Below are 18,712 nucleotides of genomic sequence, written 5' to 3'. Positions count from 1 at the left end.
TAGAAACATATCTCTTCTATTTAATCTCAATGTGAAAACCTGTTTCACAGTACTTATAATAAATGCATTCTCAAATTTTACATCAAAGTACTCCACCTACAGTGATGTCTCCTTACAGTGAATTAGAGACTCCAATCCAAAATGCATCATACACTAAATATGCACCTGGTGAGGCTATGCTCCATGGAGACTGCACTAAACAAACAAACAGAATGCTTTAATACTCTTAGGGCATTCCAATTACCTCGATTGCCAGCTGGTGGTGAGTCATTCCTGCTGTCAGTGTGCAGAATGACAGCCAGCCCCACAGAGTCTCCTGGGAGGACTGAGCTGCTGAGGTCCACCCGAGTCAAGCTCTGGGGCTCCCGCTCACAGCTTCCCGCCGAGTTTCTGGGGTTGTCGCCTCCAGTTGCATTCATTTCTTGACCTTTTCTCCATGGTCTCTGAACAATGTGAACGATGCTCTGCTGATCCAGGTCACAGTTCTGTTTGGGAGCAAGGTGAAAAAAAAACAAGGAAATGGCAAACATGAAATGCCAGATAGAGTTTAACTTGTCCTCAGTGTTAGAAGGGAAGGGAAAGTGAAATGTAATTGACCAGCTTAGGCACACGTTTGGCCACAGCACTTAGACACTACACATGGTAGACAAACAACACTGAACTGGGGCCAGAAACAGAAATCTGGGGATACGTGAAACACAACAGAACACTGAAGTCATATTCAAAAGGACATGAAATCTACCAGGAAAAAAAAAAAAATTACCAAAGTGGATCTATAAGCACAGTGAAAATAATAATTCTTTTTTTTTTTTCCCCCTGAGACGGAGTCTCACTCTGTCATCCAGGCTGGAGTGCAGTGGTGTGATCTCAGCTCATTGCAACATCCACCTCCCGGATTCAAGCAATTCTTCTGCCTCAGCCTCCCGAGTAGCTGGGATTACAGGCAGGTGCCACCACGCCTAGCTACTAAAAATATTCTTAAATAATAAAACTGATTGACATCAGAATTGATATGTCATTCATTTCTGTTTTATAAAAGTACAGGAAGTTATTATCAATTAGAGGGCATTTCTTTACAGCATTGGAAATTAATGTGTTTGAGTAGACTCCACACACACACCTCCACACACATCGTTACACCAGTGGGGAAGCAAGGCAGGAGCACACTCCTGCCACCCAAGGTTCATTCTCTCTCGGTTGATTTAACCATGAAAATCAGCAAACATTTACGAAAAGGTTTTGCATGTATATATTGACACGTAGGAACAGAAGAAGACTTTAACATTTTGTAGCATAAAAATTAAACGTCAGATTATTTGCTAGGACAAGAACTAGGCTACCCTAAACGGAATTCTAGTTTCAGAATATCTACTACATAAGGCCACCTGCGATGGCTCAGGCCTCTAATCCCAGCACTTTGAGAGGCCGAGGTGAGTGGATCGCCTGAGGTCAGGAGTTCCAGAAGAGCTTGACCAACATGGTGAAATCCCGTCTCTACTGCAACTACATTAGCCGGGCGTGGTGATGTGTGCCTGTAGTCCCAGCTACTCAGGAGGCTGAGGCAGGAGAATCACTTGAATGCCCACCCCCATACCCCCACCAAAAAAAAAAAAAAAAAAAAAAAATATCTACTACATAGAAACAGTTACTGATCTGCTTGCTACCCTCTTAAGACACAGCAAGGACCTTACTCTGTCAGCAAATCGATGTGGCCGGGCACAGTGGCTGACACCTGTAATCCCAGCACTTCAGGAGGCCAAGGTAGGTGGATCACTTGAGGCCAGGAGTTTGTGACCAGCCAGAGAAACATGGTGAAACCTCATTTCTACTAAAAATACAAAAAAATTAGCCAGCTCTGGTGGCATGGGCCTGTAATCCCAGCTACTTGGGAGGCTGAAGCAAGATAATCGCTTGAGCCTGGGAGGCGGAGGTTGCAATGAGCCGAGATCACGCCACTGCACTCCAGCCTGGGCAACAGAGCGAGACTCCATCTCAAAAAATATAAAACAAAATGAAATAAAATAAAATAAAAATAAAAATAAATCGATGCCTTTCAAATACCTCTTGCCATTCTCATTTTAGCAATGTTCCCAGGACACTCAAGTGAAATGCATCCATAACTAACAGCAATAAATGATGCCCTCCCCTGCTGCTTTCCCAAGCTCTTCTGTTGCCTTCACCATCAATGTCCCTCGAACAATGATGCCCAGCACTCACCAACACCCCGACCACAAATACAACGGCTGGAGTCTGCCTCCTCCACCCAGGACGGCACCAGGACACCATTTGTCCTTAAATCCCATTCCGATCTCTTCTCTACTCTCACACCCTGGGGCTCCGTTTCATCCCCAGGCCCTGTGCCCTTCCCCATCCCCATTCTCAGAGCTCCCAGCCTCTCCCCTGCTGTTCCTACTCAGCAGGGGCCACTGTTCATCATTCTCTGACCTGAAGTCCTCCCCTGCATGATTTCCCTGCTTGTCAGGAAAAACCATCCCCCACATCACCCGCTTCGAGCCTGCCCCTCCCACCTAAAAATCTCATTATCCTCCCATGTTTTGTAATGGGCTGCAAGATAATCACCATCTTGAATTTCTCCTACCTAATCTTTGATATCGGCAAGTCACCAACAGTTAGCAATTCTGTCTCAGAATTACCCTTCACATCTTCAACTCCTTTATATCTCAATATTCACCTCCCCATTTTAGGCCCTCCTCATGATTACTCCCTTTACATCCGATATCGCCATACTCCAGTCCAATATGTACAAGAATTCTGGGTGTGTGTGTGCTACATAATCTTTCTAAAGTGTCTCAGTATTACTTGTAAAATGGACTGTAACATCTCCTATGTTCTTCGAGTGTGTTTGTACTTTTTTCCTTTCTAGATCATGATCTAGATTTGATTTTTTATCTTCCTTACCCCTCCTATATTATACATGTGACAGATTAAACTATTCTTCAAAATTATGCACGCCCGTACATTAGTGCGCATACATCATGCTCCCCACTTCCTCCCGGCGATTTTGCCCAGCCACGTGAATGAATGGCTTTGAACAAAGGGATATTAGCAGATGTGATTGGAACCAGGGCTTTGTATTTGTCCCGCTGCTAAGGTCCATCAAAAGAGCATCCCTGCTGGGCACAGTAGCTCACACCTGTAATCCAAGCACTTTGGGAGGCAGAGGCAGGTGGATCACTTGAGGTCAGGAGTTCAAGGCCAGCCTGGCCAACATGGTGAAACCCCACCTCTACTAAAAACACAAAAATCAGCTGGTCGTGGTGGTGTGTGCCCGTAATCCCAGCTACTCAGGAGGCTGAAGCAGGAGAATCACTTAAACCCAGGAGGCAAAGGTTGCAGTGACCCGAGATCCCGCCACTGCACTGCACTGCTCTGAGTGAGACTCCGTTGCAAAAAACAGAATCTCCCAGAAAGCTTCCACCTGTTCACACACGGCCCACACCTGAGTCCAGCCCACAGAGGTGACCAAGTGCAGCCACACTCACAGCGTAAAGCAGTGACCTACAGCTGAAGCCAGCCTGAGGCCATGGGCACCCCCACGGACCTGCAGGCACATGAGAAAGACAGCATGCTTTTATGCCACTGAGATTTGTGCTTGATTTTTAAGCAATAATGGCAGACACTCCTCGATTTTCCATTCTACTTGGACAAGGTATCACTGTCCATGATCAGCTCCATGTCAGGCAGCACTCCTCCAGCTACACACAGCCTCTAGCGTAATTCATTTCAAAGAAACCGGCATCAGGATCCGAGTCTGCTCAAGGACCGGAGCTTTGCCACAGAAGGAAGAGTGGAGAATTAGCACCCTAGCCTTTCCTGAGGTTTCTATCCACATTGTGTCCCTTCCTTTCCACGTTCAGGACTCAGGTACTTCCTGTGATTCTCCTAGAGAAAAGTAATACCTTTCTCCCTCATCTGAATCTAAAAATCTTTGCTTACTGTGTTCTTCTTATTACAGTGGTTAGAGCTTGGACAGTATGTAGTGTGTGTGTGTCTGAGTCTTATCTTCCAACTTATTTTAGAAATATTTGAGAGCAGCAACTTGGTCATACTAATACTTATCTGAATGCCTCACACAGTGCTTTGAAGCCAGGAGATGTAGAAACATATCTATGAATTTAAAAAGTTTGAAAAAGTGAATGACTGAAGGGAAGAAAGAATGAAGGAGTGAATGAATGAATGAATGTAAACAGTCATGAGCTCAGTGTCCAAAGTGCCACAGAGGGAACCAGCAGAACAAAAAAGAAAGGACATAGAATTTAAAGTCAAATGGACTCAAGCTCTACATAATTTATTAGCTGTACAAATTTTGGCAAATTATTCTTCCTTCCCCAGCTTTCTGCCATTGACAATAATATATCAACTTTGAAGGCTGTTTTGAAGATTCGAGAAAATGTAAAGAGCTCAGATCCTGATCCGCAATGATACATCGTTGGTAGTATTGTTACCATTTATGAGTTTTAGAAAACTAAAGAGGATGGGTCCCTAATCTTGTACATAAACAAGGCCTCAGAATTCTGTTTAGCTTCTCACTTACACAATTGTGTTTGGAAAATATACAGAGAAGGCAGAATGAGCAGGACCTATCAATGTGACAGTCTCTCTGGTAGCATTCCAGCTTTCTGTGAACTAAAAATTGATACCAAAAAAAAAAAAAAATCCTATATCACCATATAGCCAGATGCCATGAAACACAAGAAGAACCTGAGTGAATTTTCAGGGATGGCTAAAATGTGACAAATGTTGATGAAATCTAAAAGATTTCAAATCCAGATTTTCCTAATGCTTAGGGTAGAGCTGCAAAGGGGAAATGAAAGTCCTCAAACAGATTTCAGTAGTTACAGTGATCCTAATGGGACACATTTCCCTCAGTTGCCATCCCTGTTTCTGAGATCATTAATTGCTTAATCTTTGACTCTCATAGAAAATCTTGCTGGTCCCAGAAGCGGTGCCTTTGACAGATGGTGTATTCACACACCACGCTGGTTCAGTTCAAAGCCACATTCCATGGACAATACATTGGACACAGTCCCATTGTACAGCCACGCAAAAGCCCCAAATACTATTTAGTTCTCTTAGTACACAAAAACATTTCTCAGATGTGGGAGAAAGATTTTCGGTGGGAAGACATCAGAGTGCTCCAATGTGGTTTCAAGTTACCCCAGAGCAGAAACAATGTCTTATTTATCTTTGTTTCTCCAATAAATAAAATATTACCTGTCAAAGAGAGAACGCTTAATACAGTTCTTTCTTTCTTTATAACAATATATTAATCCAACAAGTAAGGCAGTAACAAATTCTTTAGTGTAGACGAACCAAGTAGGTATTTCTGTAACCAGGTTTGGTCTCACACTGTCATGCATAGCTGTTGACCCATGGGAGACTAAGGGATCAGTACCTTGGGCTCTCAGTCTACAGAATCCTTGATATGGAAACATACCAGTATTAACATAACATCCATGGGAGTTTTTTTTGCCAAATAATGATCAACTCTCATCTGGTTGGACGTCATCCAACAATACACAAAAAATTTATGCGTTTTTCTTTTTCCAAAAAGAAGTTCCTTCAACGGCACATAGTTAAGATCCAAATATTTCAGATTCTTCCAAGCACTTAATAAAGAGTTACACAGATCGTCTCTAAAATGATTAATAATGATTTCAAAGTTGTTAACAATACCACATTATTTATACATTGCTTTCAGGAGTTATGGAAATAATTACATTAATAATAAAAAACATATAAGATATACTTAGCCATATATTGCAGACCATTGCAGGTTTTGAGACATAATAAATTGCTTATTATTCTCATACTCGTGTGAGGGAGTAACTATTACCATCTGCTATGTCTGAATGTGTCCTCAAAATGTATTTGTTGCAATTTAACCGTCAATGTGATTGCATGAAGGGGTGGAGCCTCTAGAAGGTGATTAAATCACGATGGGGCAGAGCCTTCATGAATGGGATTAGTGCCCTTATAAAGCTGTGCAAGTGTTTGGCCTTCTGTCCTTTTTGCCCTTTTAGCCCTTCCCCTCTTCCAGCAAGTGAAGACACAACAAGAAGGCCCTCACCAGACACTGAATATCAGCACCTTGACCTTGGATTTCCCAGCTTTCAGAATTGTAAAAGGTAAATGTCTAGTTTTTTATAAATGACCCAGTCTCAGGTATTTTGTTATAGCAAGACAAAGAATACAAGACAACATCCATAAAGTGAGTGTGTAAATAGAGCTAGAATTAGTGTGTAAATCCATGAGAACTGTGGCTGGCACCGATAAAGCTGTTTTCAGATTACTTATTGTGGTTGCTGTTGATTCAACTTTACAGAAGACTAAGGGGAGCCACAGAGAAGTTCACGGTGGGTTCAACAACACCCAGCTCCGAGTGTGAAGCCAGGGTAGGAACCCAGGTCATCGACTCCTCTGCTGGTTTTCGCTGACTCTGCTGAGGGGAAGTGGAGACTTGGATGAGGCAGACAGACTAGGACAAGTCTACAGGGGTCCATGGTGAAGACCAGGGTGTGGATGCTGCGATGGAACCACCCCAGGTACGAAGGAATGATTCAGAGAAGAGCCAGATAGCTGAAATGTTACAAATGTGAGAAGACAGGATCTGGGACTGGGCTGTATAGGAGGTAGCAAAGTAAATATTAGTCCAGTGTGCTTTTAAAAAGGAAAAAAAGAATGAAAGTAAGAACAAGTGGGTTGTAGGCCGGGCACAGTGGCTCAAGCCTGTAATCCCAGCCCTTTGGGAGGCCGAGACGGGCGGATCACGAGGTCAGGAGATCGAGACCATCCTGGCTAACACGGTGAAACCCTGTCTCTACTAAAAAATCCAAAAATTAGTCGGGCGTGGTGGCCGGCGCCTGTAGTCCCAGCTACTCAGGAGGCTGAGGCAGGAGAATGGCGTGAACCCGGGAGGCGGAGCTTGCAGTGAGCTGAGATCCAGCCACTGTACCCCAGCCTGGGTGACAGAGCGAGACTCCGTCTCAAAAAAAAAAAGAACAAGTGGGTTGTAGAGGAATCAGTGACAGTATGGAAAGTGAAAAGAAGATGGTATAGGTGAGCGGGTAACACACCTCGCAGACTCCAGATGTTGGTGCTGGCTCATGGTAAAGTCTGTACCTCTGGAGATCCTGTTACCCCAAGGAAGACAGCACTTATCACACTGTACTACAGTTTCTTTGTATGTGTTGCTCTCTGTTACCAGACAATACTGTCTTTAAGAAAAAATACTGCAACTGTGTCTGTAGAACCTCCTGTAGTGACCTGTTCATAAAACACTCTCCCCTGTGTCTGCTGAATGATCCTGTAAAGCACATACCTAGAAGTGAGGACACATTTCAGATGGCGTTAGTAATTTACCCAAGTCAAGTAAGATGCATAATTGGGAAATGAAAGAGCCAGGCCTGTAGCCTCAGTTTTCTGGCTTTGAGCCCAATGCTCTATTTCAAACATCCCACGTTGGACTGTCCACCTCTCTGTGCTCATGATATAAGTAGACGTGTTGGCAGAAGTGCCCAGCCAGTGTACTTTTATAAGCATAGTGATCAGTCTATACTCATTGGTACACTTACTGTACCACTGTCTGTGGTCTGTAAAGTAGGTTGGGCTGTCTTTAATATCTTCAGTATTATTCGTTAATTTTCAATTCCTTCTAAATCTGTTAAACTCTACTTACAAAATGCTTAAAATCATTTCAGTGTATAGCCAACAAACATATGAAATAATGTTCAAAATCACTAGGAAAAGGCAAATCAGAACTACAATGTGATACCACCTTACTCCTGCAGTGGCTCACGCCTGTAATCCCAGCACTTTGGGAGGCCGAGGCGGGTGAATCACGTGGTAAGGAGATCAAGACCATCCTGGCTAACACTGTGAAACTTTGTCTCTACTAAAAATACAAAAAATTAGCCAGGCGAGGTGGCGGGTGCTTGTAGTCCCAGCTACTTGGGAGGCTGAGGCAGGAGAATGGCATGAACCCAAGAGGCAGAGCTTGCAGTGAGCCGCGATCACACTACTGCACTCCAGCCTGGGTGACAGAGCAAGACTCTATCTCAAAAAAAAAAAAGAATGGCAATAAAAAAAATCAAAAACAGTAGATGTTGGCACAGATGCGGTGATCAGGGAACACTTCTACACTACTGGTGGGAATGTAAACTAGTACAGCCACTATGGAAAACAGCGTGGAGATTCCTTAGAGAACTAAAAGTAGAACTACCATTTGATCCAGCAATCCCACTACTGGGTATCTACCCAGAGGAAAAGAAGTCATTATATGGAAAAGATACTTGCACACACAAGTTTATAGCAGCATCATTCACAATTGCAAAATTGTGGAACCAACCCAAATGCCCACCAATCAGTGAGCGGATAAAGAAAGTGTGGTATATAAATACGATGGAATACTCCTCGGCCATAAAAAGGAATGAATTAATGGCATTCACAGCAACCTGGATGGGACTGGAGACTATTATTCTAAGTGAAGTAACTCAGGAATGGAAAACCAAACATCGTTTGTTCTTACTGATACATGAGAGCTAAGCTATGAGGACACAAAGGCGTAAAAATGATACAATGGACTTTGGGGAATTATGGGAAAGGGTGGGAGGGGAGTGAGGGATAAAATACAACATATATGGTGTAGTATATACTGCTTGAGTGTTGGGTGCACCAGAATCTCACAAATCACCACTAAATAACTTACATAAACAAATATCATCTGTACCCCAATAACTTATGGGAAAAAAATCATTTCAGTGGAAGGCTGTCATCCTTTCTAATGTGTAATAACTTTACATTTTAAAGACTGAAAATCTCTGATTTTTATTTGGATTTTTAATAGCCTACATCTTTTATCTTGAAAAGGAATACGATCAGCCAAGAATGATCAGGTAAAAATACTAATTTAAAAGTCAATAGTGTTATCAGATTTTAATGTTAAAAACATTTTTACATTGAGTTCTTTCTTAAATAACTTTGAAGAAACACTTTTAGTAACACCTTAAATTTTCCTTTTTTTGTTTCGAATGATCTTGGCATTCTTTCTATTTGTTGCTTCTTCTGAAGATCACTTCTAACAAACAGATTTTTCTTTTTTTTTTTTTAAGGCAGTGTCTCACTCTGTTGCCCAGGCTGGAGTGCAGTGGCATGATCAAGGTTCGCTTCAGCCTCGAACTCCCAGCCTCGAACTGCCATGTAAGTGATCCTCTCATGGCAGGCTCCTGAGTTGCTGAGACTACAGGCACATGCCACTACACTTGGCTAATTTTGTAGGTTGTTTTTTTTTTTTATTGTAGAGATGGGATCTCACTTATGTTGCCCAGGCTGGTCTCAAATTTCTAGGCATAAATGATCCTCCTGCCTTGGACTCCCAAATACTGGGATTCCAGGCCGGAGCCACTGCACCTGGCTTTAAGCAGATGTGGTTGGAAGCCCATCACAGTTTTTAATAATGTATTTTCTATGCCAAGGAAAGACAAAGTGGCAATCATTTAATAAGTTAGGCCAGATGCAGTGGCTCACATCTGTGCTCCCAGCACTTTGGGAGGCCGAGGAGGGCAGATCACTTGAGGTTAGGAGTTTCAGACCAGCCTGGCCAATGTAGTGAAACCCATGACTACTAAAAATACACACAAAAAAATTAGCTGGACGTGGAGGCACAAGTCTGTAATACCAGCTACTTGAGAGGCTGAGGTAGGAGAATCTCTCAAACCCAGGATGTGGACATTGCAGTGAACTGAGATAGCACCACTCCACTCCAGCCTGGGCCACAAAGCGAGACTCCATCTCAAAAAAAAAAAAAAAAAGGTGTTATTTAAAGGCGTTTTTTAATGTAATGGCTAAGAACTATTTTGTGTGGTCACTGCTAACAATGCAATGTGTTTCAAGACAAGATGAGCCTAGAGATTTTCACAGTGAGTCAGAATAATCAAAAAGGGCATTGTTCCGGTTGATATTTTTTCTCTTGAATTCCAGTTCCCCTCCATAGTTTCCAATGAATACTAAATGCCAATTTATATTAATTGGATGAGAACAGAAACTATCCTTTCAGACGGATCCTTCATTAAAAAAAGGGAGACTTCTAAAAGATGAATACTTTGTGATTTAGCCTTTGAATTTATTTCACATTTCTCACTACTAGTTTTCATTATAATCAAAAATACTACGCTGTGTAAAGATACAGAAAGGCTCCTTCTCTGGTTCCCAAAGGCCGAGCAATACAATGACTGTGAAAGGTCGATTAGCCACACACTAAGCCAGCGCAGGCCTGGGCCTTGTCACCTCCATTTTCCTCCCACTACAGGCCTGGGCCCTTTCTGCTGCTCAGGAGGACCCTGCACCAGAGGGGCTCTTAGGGGGCGGGGGAAAGAGCTCAGGAATCATTCAATTTCGCTACATGCCGGCAACTGCAGTAAGTGATTTAGTTTTGAAGAGCAGAGGACAGTGCTGTGTGAGCAAGTAGGGGCAGGATTTCACTTCTCTGTGCTCCCTCTTTCTTAAATACAAAGGATATCGGATCACCAAAGCTATGGCCATTAAACCCACTTGAAAATTGTCATTTATACTGTCAACATTGCAAGAAATGCCTCAAGTATCACTTCTTTAAATATTATTTTATTACTAGTTGTGGCAAATATTATGAACACTTTAAAATATATACATTTTATTTGACAGAGTTAAATTCACGTTTTAAAAGCCATGGAATACACTGTATAGAATTACTGGAGTCAGGGTTTGAGAGCTTGACAACACACCCTCTTGATGAAGCTGACCCGGAAACTCAGGTACATCCGGGAGGTCAGCGCTACCCGACAGAAGCACATGAGACTTCACACCACACTCCCCAAATTCCAATGGTGGCAATTAACACTCACAATCGTATACCTCCACGATCACAAAACAACATCTGCACAAGGTATTAACTGTGGGATTATTTACAACAGAAAATTATCAGCTAGATGCCATGGCTCACGCCTGTAATCCCAGCACTTTGGGAGGCTGAGGTGGGCAGATCACCTGAGGTCAGGGGTTCAAGACCAGCGTGGCACACATGGCAAAACCTGGTCTCTACTAAAAATACAAAAATTAGCTGGGTGTGGTGGTATGTGCCTGTATCGCCAGCTACAGGCTGTGAGGCTGAGGCAGGAGACTTGTTTGAGACGGGAGGCGGAGGTTGCAATGAGCCTAGATCAGGTCACTGCGCTCCAGCCTGGGTGCAGAGTGAGATCTGTCTCAAAAAAAAAAAAAAAAAAAGAAAAGAAAGAAGAAAAAATAAAATGTTCAGAAATAAGTGAAATGCCTGACCACAGAAGACAAGTACAATCTGTGACTAGAAAGAAAACAAAGCAGAAAATAGAATGTAGTAAGGGATTTCCTATGTCAGAAGCAAAGAAAATTAAGAACATACAAAAGTAGGTGTTTTTTGTAAACGGAAACGTAGAAAGGATAAAATTGAAGTTAATGAAAATGGTTACCTATGAGAGGGTAGGGAAATGGGTTAAAGGGATCGAATGGGACCATGTTTCCCTAATGTGCCTTTATCTGCAGTTTCAGGTGTGAGGCACGGAAATGTTTCACACAATCAAAACAATACTTACTAAATAAAAAGGAGGAAAAAAGCAAACCCTAAAACTGAAAATTACCAGAAACATATTGAGCTGATAATGTCAGTACATAAATAAAAGGAGTTCAAGTAACTTTTGGACGTAGTGTTCTATATATCCTTTAGTACAAATACAAGAACCCAAAAGAAATTTTGTACTTCATTTACTAAGTTGATTACTGGTATGATATAGGTGTAGGAATTCAGAAACTATTTGTATTTATGTTAAGATGAAAAATTACTAAACTTACTGATGTTTTTGGAAACCAAGTTTTTCACAGTGGCAGAAGAAAGTGAGAAGGAGCTTCATGATGTTGGAGTTGAAATAAAGGGAACAAAATGTACTTATGAATTTTAAAAAATACTGTTCATTGAGGGGAAATTCCACACCTATCTAAAAGTTGTAGAATAATGAGACCCATGTATCTCTTCATCACCTTATTCAATACTTACAACTTTGGTCCAACCTTGTTTTATCAGTATCAATTACTTTCCCTTCCTATATTATTTTGAGACAAAGCTCAGATATCATATTATTAACTCAACAAAAATGATCAATATGTATCTCTATGAAGGAGGAATTTTCCTATGAAATGCAACTAGAATAACACTAGAGGATCTGAAAAATTACAAATAAGCATTTAATGACATCAAATATTTATGTGTTCATAATTTTAATTGTTTCCAAATCTGTTTGAATTGAGATCCAAACAAGGTCCACGTTTTGGGACTGGAAGGAATATATTTTATATCTCCTTTTAATTTTTAAATTTTTATTTATTTTATTTTACTTTATTTTATTTTTTTGTGAGACAGGGTCTCCCTCTGTCACTCAGGGTGGAGTGCAGGCATGATCAGGGCTCACTGCAGTCTCAGCTCCCTGGGCTCAGGTGATTCCTCAACTCAGCCTCCCCAGTAGCTGGGACAACAGGAACATGCCTCCACATCCAGCTAATTTTTTGTATATGCCATACAGACAGGGTTTTGCCATGTTGCCCAGGCTGGTCTCAAACTCCTGGGTTCAAGTGATCTGCTGCCTCAGCCTTCCAAAGTGTTGGGATTACAGGTGTGAGCTAGTGTGCCTGGCGTTCAGTGTTTTTCTATTAAGACATAATTAACATATTGTAGTTCTCTCTTTCAAAGTGTATAATTCAGCAGTGTTTAGAATATTTGCAAGGTTGTGTGGCCATCAACATGCTCTAATTTCAGAACACTTTTCCTTAAGTTGCTATTATTTTATAAGTTCCCTCACCCATCTCTCTTCCTGTCTTTACAATTAAATTTAAAGAAAAGTGGTTAATCCATTGTAGAATTTTTCACAATCTGAATTTTGCCAATTGCATATGGGTGGTATTATTGAACAAGTTTCTACATTGTCCTTATTTCTTAAAAATTTATATTTGTTTCTACAGGCTTGACTAGGATTAGGCTTACTATGTTTTGCTGGGATTCCTGTAAGGAATTAATGTTTTGCTGGGATTCCTGTAAGGGTGCTGCTCTGTTCTTCCAGCAGGAAGCACTGTCTGGCTATGCTTGAGTCTGACTCCATTTGGGTGTCTCATTTCTTGATGTTTGAAGCTGCTGATTCTTTATGCAAGATACGCTAAAATTGTAAAACAGTGATCTTTTAATATTATCACTTCTTCTCCAACTATTAGGTAAAATATTTCTATCAAGATAAATTTTCCCTCAAAAACTATTTTGTTATGCAGTGATAAATTTTGAATAGGAAGGCAGAATAAATGCTCTATTCTTTTCTTGGTTTATATATTTTCAAAATAAGTTGACTCTGGCAATGAATAAAAATGCAATTCTTAAAAGCATTATGAAGAAATTATAGAAAAGGCCAGGCACGGTGGTTCATGCCTGTAATCCCAGCACTCTGAGAGGCCAATGCGGGTGGATCACCTGAGATCAGGAGTTCGAGACCCACGTGACCAACATGGTGAAACTCCATCTCTACTAAAAATACAAAAATCAGGCTGGTGTGGTGGTGGATGCCTGCAATCCCAGCTACTTGGGAGGCTGAGGCAGAAGAACCACGTGAACCTCGGAAGCGGAGGTTGCAGTGGGCCAAGACTACACCATTGCACTCCAGCTGGGGTAACAAGAGTGAAAATCCATCTCAAAAATACACAAAAATTATAGATATACACATATTAATGATGTCCATCGACTGAACTTATTGTTCTGATTGGTGGCTATCTGTAGCTAACTGGAACATCTTAGAATGGGTTCCTGACCTGTGGCAGAGGCACAAGGGTCTTTGGTAGCTTCCTTGCCATCTTGTATGACAAGAGACTCCAGTCTGCTTTGAACACTTTCTGTTCTAGGCCTGTAATAATTCATCCTGACAAACAAAAATGGTCTTTTAAGATGACTATGTGGATGGTTAGAGATACTCATTGCTACTGGATTCATAAAGGTTTGACAGCTTTTTCAGTGACAATAGGTATGTTTTGTTCATTTTTAAAGATAAAATACATCATGAATTCAATCTGATATTTCCCAGTCAAATTGAGGAGTAGCAGGGTTTTAAATAATCTCCTTTGTCTTCCATCTTAATCTACTTTTCTCTTGTTCAAAATCACGAAAACAAAATGATTAGATGTCACATAATTATTCATTTTTTTAGACTACATTATATATACAATGTGAATGATACCATTAAATTGATTACTAATCATAGTTTAAGTCTTTCTGCTTGTAGTTCTTTTTGTCTTGGGATGTACCTCATTAAAGATATATAGTTAAATTGCTGTATTCTACAGTCATTTGGAATAATGTGGCTATGATTACAACTAAAGATACTTGCATTCATTTCTTTGACTTTATTTTTGATTCTTAGAACTTTCTATTTAAAATATTTAATTGTTTTATAATTATGGAAAATATTTTCAAGTTTCTAAAGTCAAACTTTAAAAACATAAAACTGTCAAAGATGTCTTATTTCTACTTTTGTGTATTTAATATATTCACTATCTTTTTGTTTTTAGATTTCTGTTTTACCTCTTTAACAGAAACTGGTGTGTGTGTGCGTGTGTGTGTGTGTGTGTGTGTGTGTGTGTGTGTATTTAAGCACGTTTCTTAGATAATTTTTCACTAAAATTCTTTTTTCACTTAATTTATCCTACAGTTAATTCTATAGTAGTATATAGACATTTCCTTATTCTTTTTCACAACCATGCAGTGACCTCATGTGTGGATAAATCATAGTTTATTCATCAATACTGTATGTTCTATGACAAATGAGATCCCACTGGCCAAGTTTGGGAAAATAAGATTGATAACAGATTATAATACATTAAAGAAAAATATCCATGAATATATGACAAGACTAAAAAAGTATACATGTGAGGAGTAAGAAAAAGTTCTTCTATACAGAACAACAGAATAAATTTGGCAAGAACTGTCAGCATCAGGCAATCATATATTTGAAGGCACTGATATAATAATTAATTCACTCAAGGATCACCAGTAGAAGCTACAGCAAATGGATCAAAGATTGGTGGGAACAAGGATATTTGCAGTTTCAAAGTATCTGCCGATGGATTCCCTAATAATTTCATAAGAGGAGGGTTATTTCTGCAACGGGAGATTTGGCAGGCATCACTGTAACTAAGGATCACACAGGTATTGTCAATTACAAAGGGATCACCATTAATGACAACAAAGTTTAACCCAAATTTAACAATGAGGAGACAATAAAACAAATCAAGTTTGCAGGATGATGCTGCAAACAACTGGCCCTTACATTTCAAATTTTTGAAGGTGCAAATAAAGTGTGTGTGAGAAGACTGTTCTATACTAAAGCAAAATAAAGACACATGATAACTGAATGTGATCTGTATATCTGATTAAAACAATTTGGTCAAAACAATTTAAAAAATTATCCAAAGCATACAAAGAACCTTTAAAATGCATCAGTAAATAAATAAACAAACATTTAAAAAGGGCCAAAGGCTTTAACAGGTATCTCACCAAAGAAGATATAGAGATAGCAAGTAAGTATGCTCCACATCTTATGTCCTCAGGGAGATGCAAATTAACACAACAAGATACCACTACACACCTAGTAGAATAAATCCCAGAGCAAAGACAATACTAAGCACTGGTGAGGACGTGGAATAACAGAACTCTCGTTCACTGCTCCTGGGAATGCAAAACAGTATCGTCACTTTGGAAATCTGGTGGTTTCTTACAAAAGTAAACATACTATGACCATACAATGCAGCAATACCTGGACTATTTACCCAAAGGAGCTGAAAACTAAAATCATGTCCACACAAAAGCCTGCACACAGATGTTTACAGCAGCTTTCTTCAGGACTGCCAAAATTGTATGCAACCAACATGTTCTTCATTAGGTGCATGGATAAACTATCATACCGGACAATGGAATATTATTGAGCACTAAAAATAAATGAACTATCAAGCCAGGAAATGACATGGAGGAACCTTAAGTGCATATTACCAAGTGAAATAAACCAATGTGAAAAGGCTACATATTGTATGATTCCATTTTGAAAAGGCCACATGTTGTATTATACGACATTCTGAAAAAGGCAACACTCTAGAGACATTGAAAATAGCAGTAGTTGCCAGGGACTGAGGGATGATGGAGGGATGAATAGAGACAGCACAGAGAATATTTAAGGCAGTGAAAACACTCTGGGTGATACTATGTTGATGGATAAATATCATTATACATTTGTCCAAACCCATAAAGTATACACCAAGAGTGAACACCCCGATGTAAACTATAAATGTGAAGTGATTACGATGTGTCAATTTAGGTTTATCAGTTGCAAAAAATGTATCACTCTGGTGGGGGATGTTGATAATGGAGAGGGTATGGGCACATTTGGGCAGGGAGTAGATGGGAAATACTTTCCTCTCTATGCTGTGAACCTAAAACTGCTATAAAAATAAATAAATAAAGGCTTATAAAAAGCTATGAAGGACAATTTGGGAACAATATTGAGGATATTTGAATATGGACTACAAAAGAAATATCATTGTATTGATGTTAAATTATTTGAAATTTTCATCACACATTACAGTGGCTATGCAGAAAAATGTCGTTTGCCTTTGTAGATATAGACTGAAGTGTTTAGGACCAAAATGTCAGGCTATCTGCAGTTATGGTTAGCCTCTTGAGAGACGGAGGAAAGAAAGGAGGGGAAGGTGTAAGTGAGGGAGACAAAGAAAGATAAAGCAAATGTGGCAAAGTGTTAACAGTCGGGGACTCTGGAGAAGAGTTGTACAGATATCTGTGATAAATTTATTTTTTATTTTTTATTTTTAAAGGTTTGAATCTCCTAAAATATCTTCATATTCAGTCACTAAATGGAAAGTACCCATTGAAAATAAGAAATGTGGGCCAGGTGAGGTGGCTCACGGCTATAATCTCAGGAATTTGGGATGCTGAGATGGGTGGATCACCTGAGGTCAGGAGTTCAAGATCAGCCTGGCCAACATGGTGAAACCCTGACTCTACTAAAAGTACAAAAAATTAACCAGGGATGGTGGCAGGAGCCTGTAATCCCAGCTACTCGGGAGGCTAAGGCAGGAGAATCACTTGAACCCGGGAGGCTGAGGTTGCAGTGAGCCAAGATTGCACCATTGCACTGTAGCCTGGGTGACAGAGTGAGACTCCATTAAGAAAACAAAGATAGAGTGAAAGAAGAGAGAAGGAAAGAAAGAAAGAAAGAGAGAGAGAAAGGGAGGAAGGGAGGAAGGGGAAGGATCCTATGTCTTAATCCTGAGTTCTAATTTGATTGCCTTGTGGTCTGAGAGACTATTTGTTATAATTTCTGTTCTTTTGCATTTGCTCAGGAGTGTTTTACTTCCAATTATGTGGTCAATTTTAGAACAAGTGCTAAGTGGTGCTGAGAAGAATGTATATTTTGTTGATTTAGGGTGGAGAGTTATATTGATGTCTATTAGGACTGCTTGGTCCAGAGCTGAGCTCAAGTCCTGAATAACCTTATTAAGTTTCTGTCTCATTGATCTGTCTAATACTGATAGTGGGGTGGTAAAATCTCCCCACTATTATTGTGTAGGAGTATACGTCTCTTTGTAGGCCTCTAAGAACTTGTTTTATGAATATGGGTGCTGCTGTATTGGGTGCATATATATTTAGGATAGTTAGCTCTTCTTGTTGCATTGATCCTTTTACCGTTATGTAATGCCCTTCTTTGTCTTTTTTGATCTTGTTGGTTTAATGTCTGTTTTATCAGAGACTAGGATTGCAAACCCTCCTTTTTTTGCATTCCACTTGCTTGGTAAATATTCCTCCAACTATTTATTTTGAGCCTATGTGTGTCTTTGCACGTGAGAAGGGTCTCCTGAATACAGCACACCGATGGGTATTGACTCTTTATCCAATTTGCCAGTCTGTGTCTTTTGACTGGGGACATTTAACCCATTTACACTTAAGGTTAATACTGTTATGTGTGAATTTGATCCTGCATTCATGATGGTAGCTAGTTATTTTGCACATTAGTTGATGCAGTTTCTGGAAACTGAACAACCTGCTCCTCAATGACTACTGGGTAAATTATGAAATTAAGGCAGAAATACAAAGTTCTTTGAAACCAATTAGAACAGAGACAATGTACCAGAATCACTAGGACACAGCTAAAGCAGTGTTAAGAGGGAAATTTATAGTACTAAATGCCCACATCAGAAAGAGGGAAAGATCTAAAATTGACACTGTAACATCACCATTAAAAGAATTAAAGAAGCAAGAGTAAACAAATTCAAAAGCTAAAAGAAGGCCGGGCATGGTGGCTCACTCATGTGATCCCAGCACTTTGGGAGGTTGAGGCGGGCGGATCACTTGAGGCCAGGAGTTCAAGACCAGCCTGGACAACATGGTGAAACCTTGTCTCTACTAAAAATACAAAAATTAGCTGGGCATGGTAGCATGTGCCTGTAATCCCAGCTACTCGGGAGGCTGAGGGAGTAGAACTGCTTGAACTGGGACCCTGGAGGTGGAGGTTACAGCCTGGGCTACAGAGTGAGACTCCGTCCAAAAAAAAAAAAAAAAAAAAAAAAAGAAAAGAAAGAAGAAAAAATAAAA

At 40.2% G+C, this 18,712-nt stretch overlaps 1 protein-coding gene across 6 annotated transcripts in view; it reads right to left on the bottom strand.

The window, feature by feature from the left end:
- The window catches only part of PARK2 (parkin RBR E3 ubiquitin protein ligase), a 1,410,476-nt gene that overhangs the window by 947,142 nt on the left and 444,622 nt on the right, over positions 1-18,712 (bottom strand). For 4 of the 6 annotated variants that reach the window (XM_011934975.1, XM_011934976.1, XM_011934977.1 and 1 more), the window contains exon 3: positions 245-485. The exons of 1 other annotated variant lie outside the window; for it this stretch is intronic. In XM_011934975.1, coding sequence (XP_011790365.1) covers positions 245-485 — 241 coding nt within the window. Of the gene's footprint in view, positions 1-244; positions 486-1,869; positions 1,968-18,712 lie in introns of those variants that run through there. One more of the 6 variants, XM_011934979.1, reaches the window with a different exon arrangement.

This window comes from Colobus angolensis, unplaced genomic scaffold, assembly GCF_000951035.1.
Source record: "Colobus angolensis palliatus isolate OR3802 unplaced genomic scaffold, Cang.pa_1.0 Scaffold14, whole genome shotgun sequence".
NCBI classification, from domain to species: domain Eukaryota; kingdom Metazoa; phylum Chordata; class Mammalia; order Primates; family Cercopithecidae; genus Colobus; species Colobus angolensis.
This window is presented reverse-complemented; position numbering and strand designations above follow the sequence as displayed.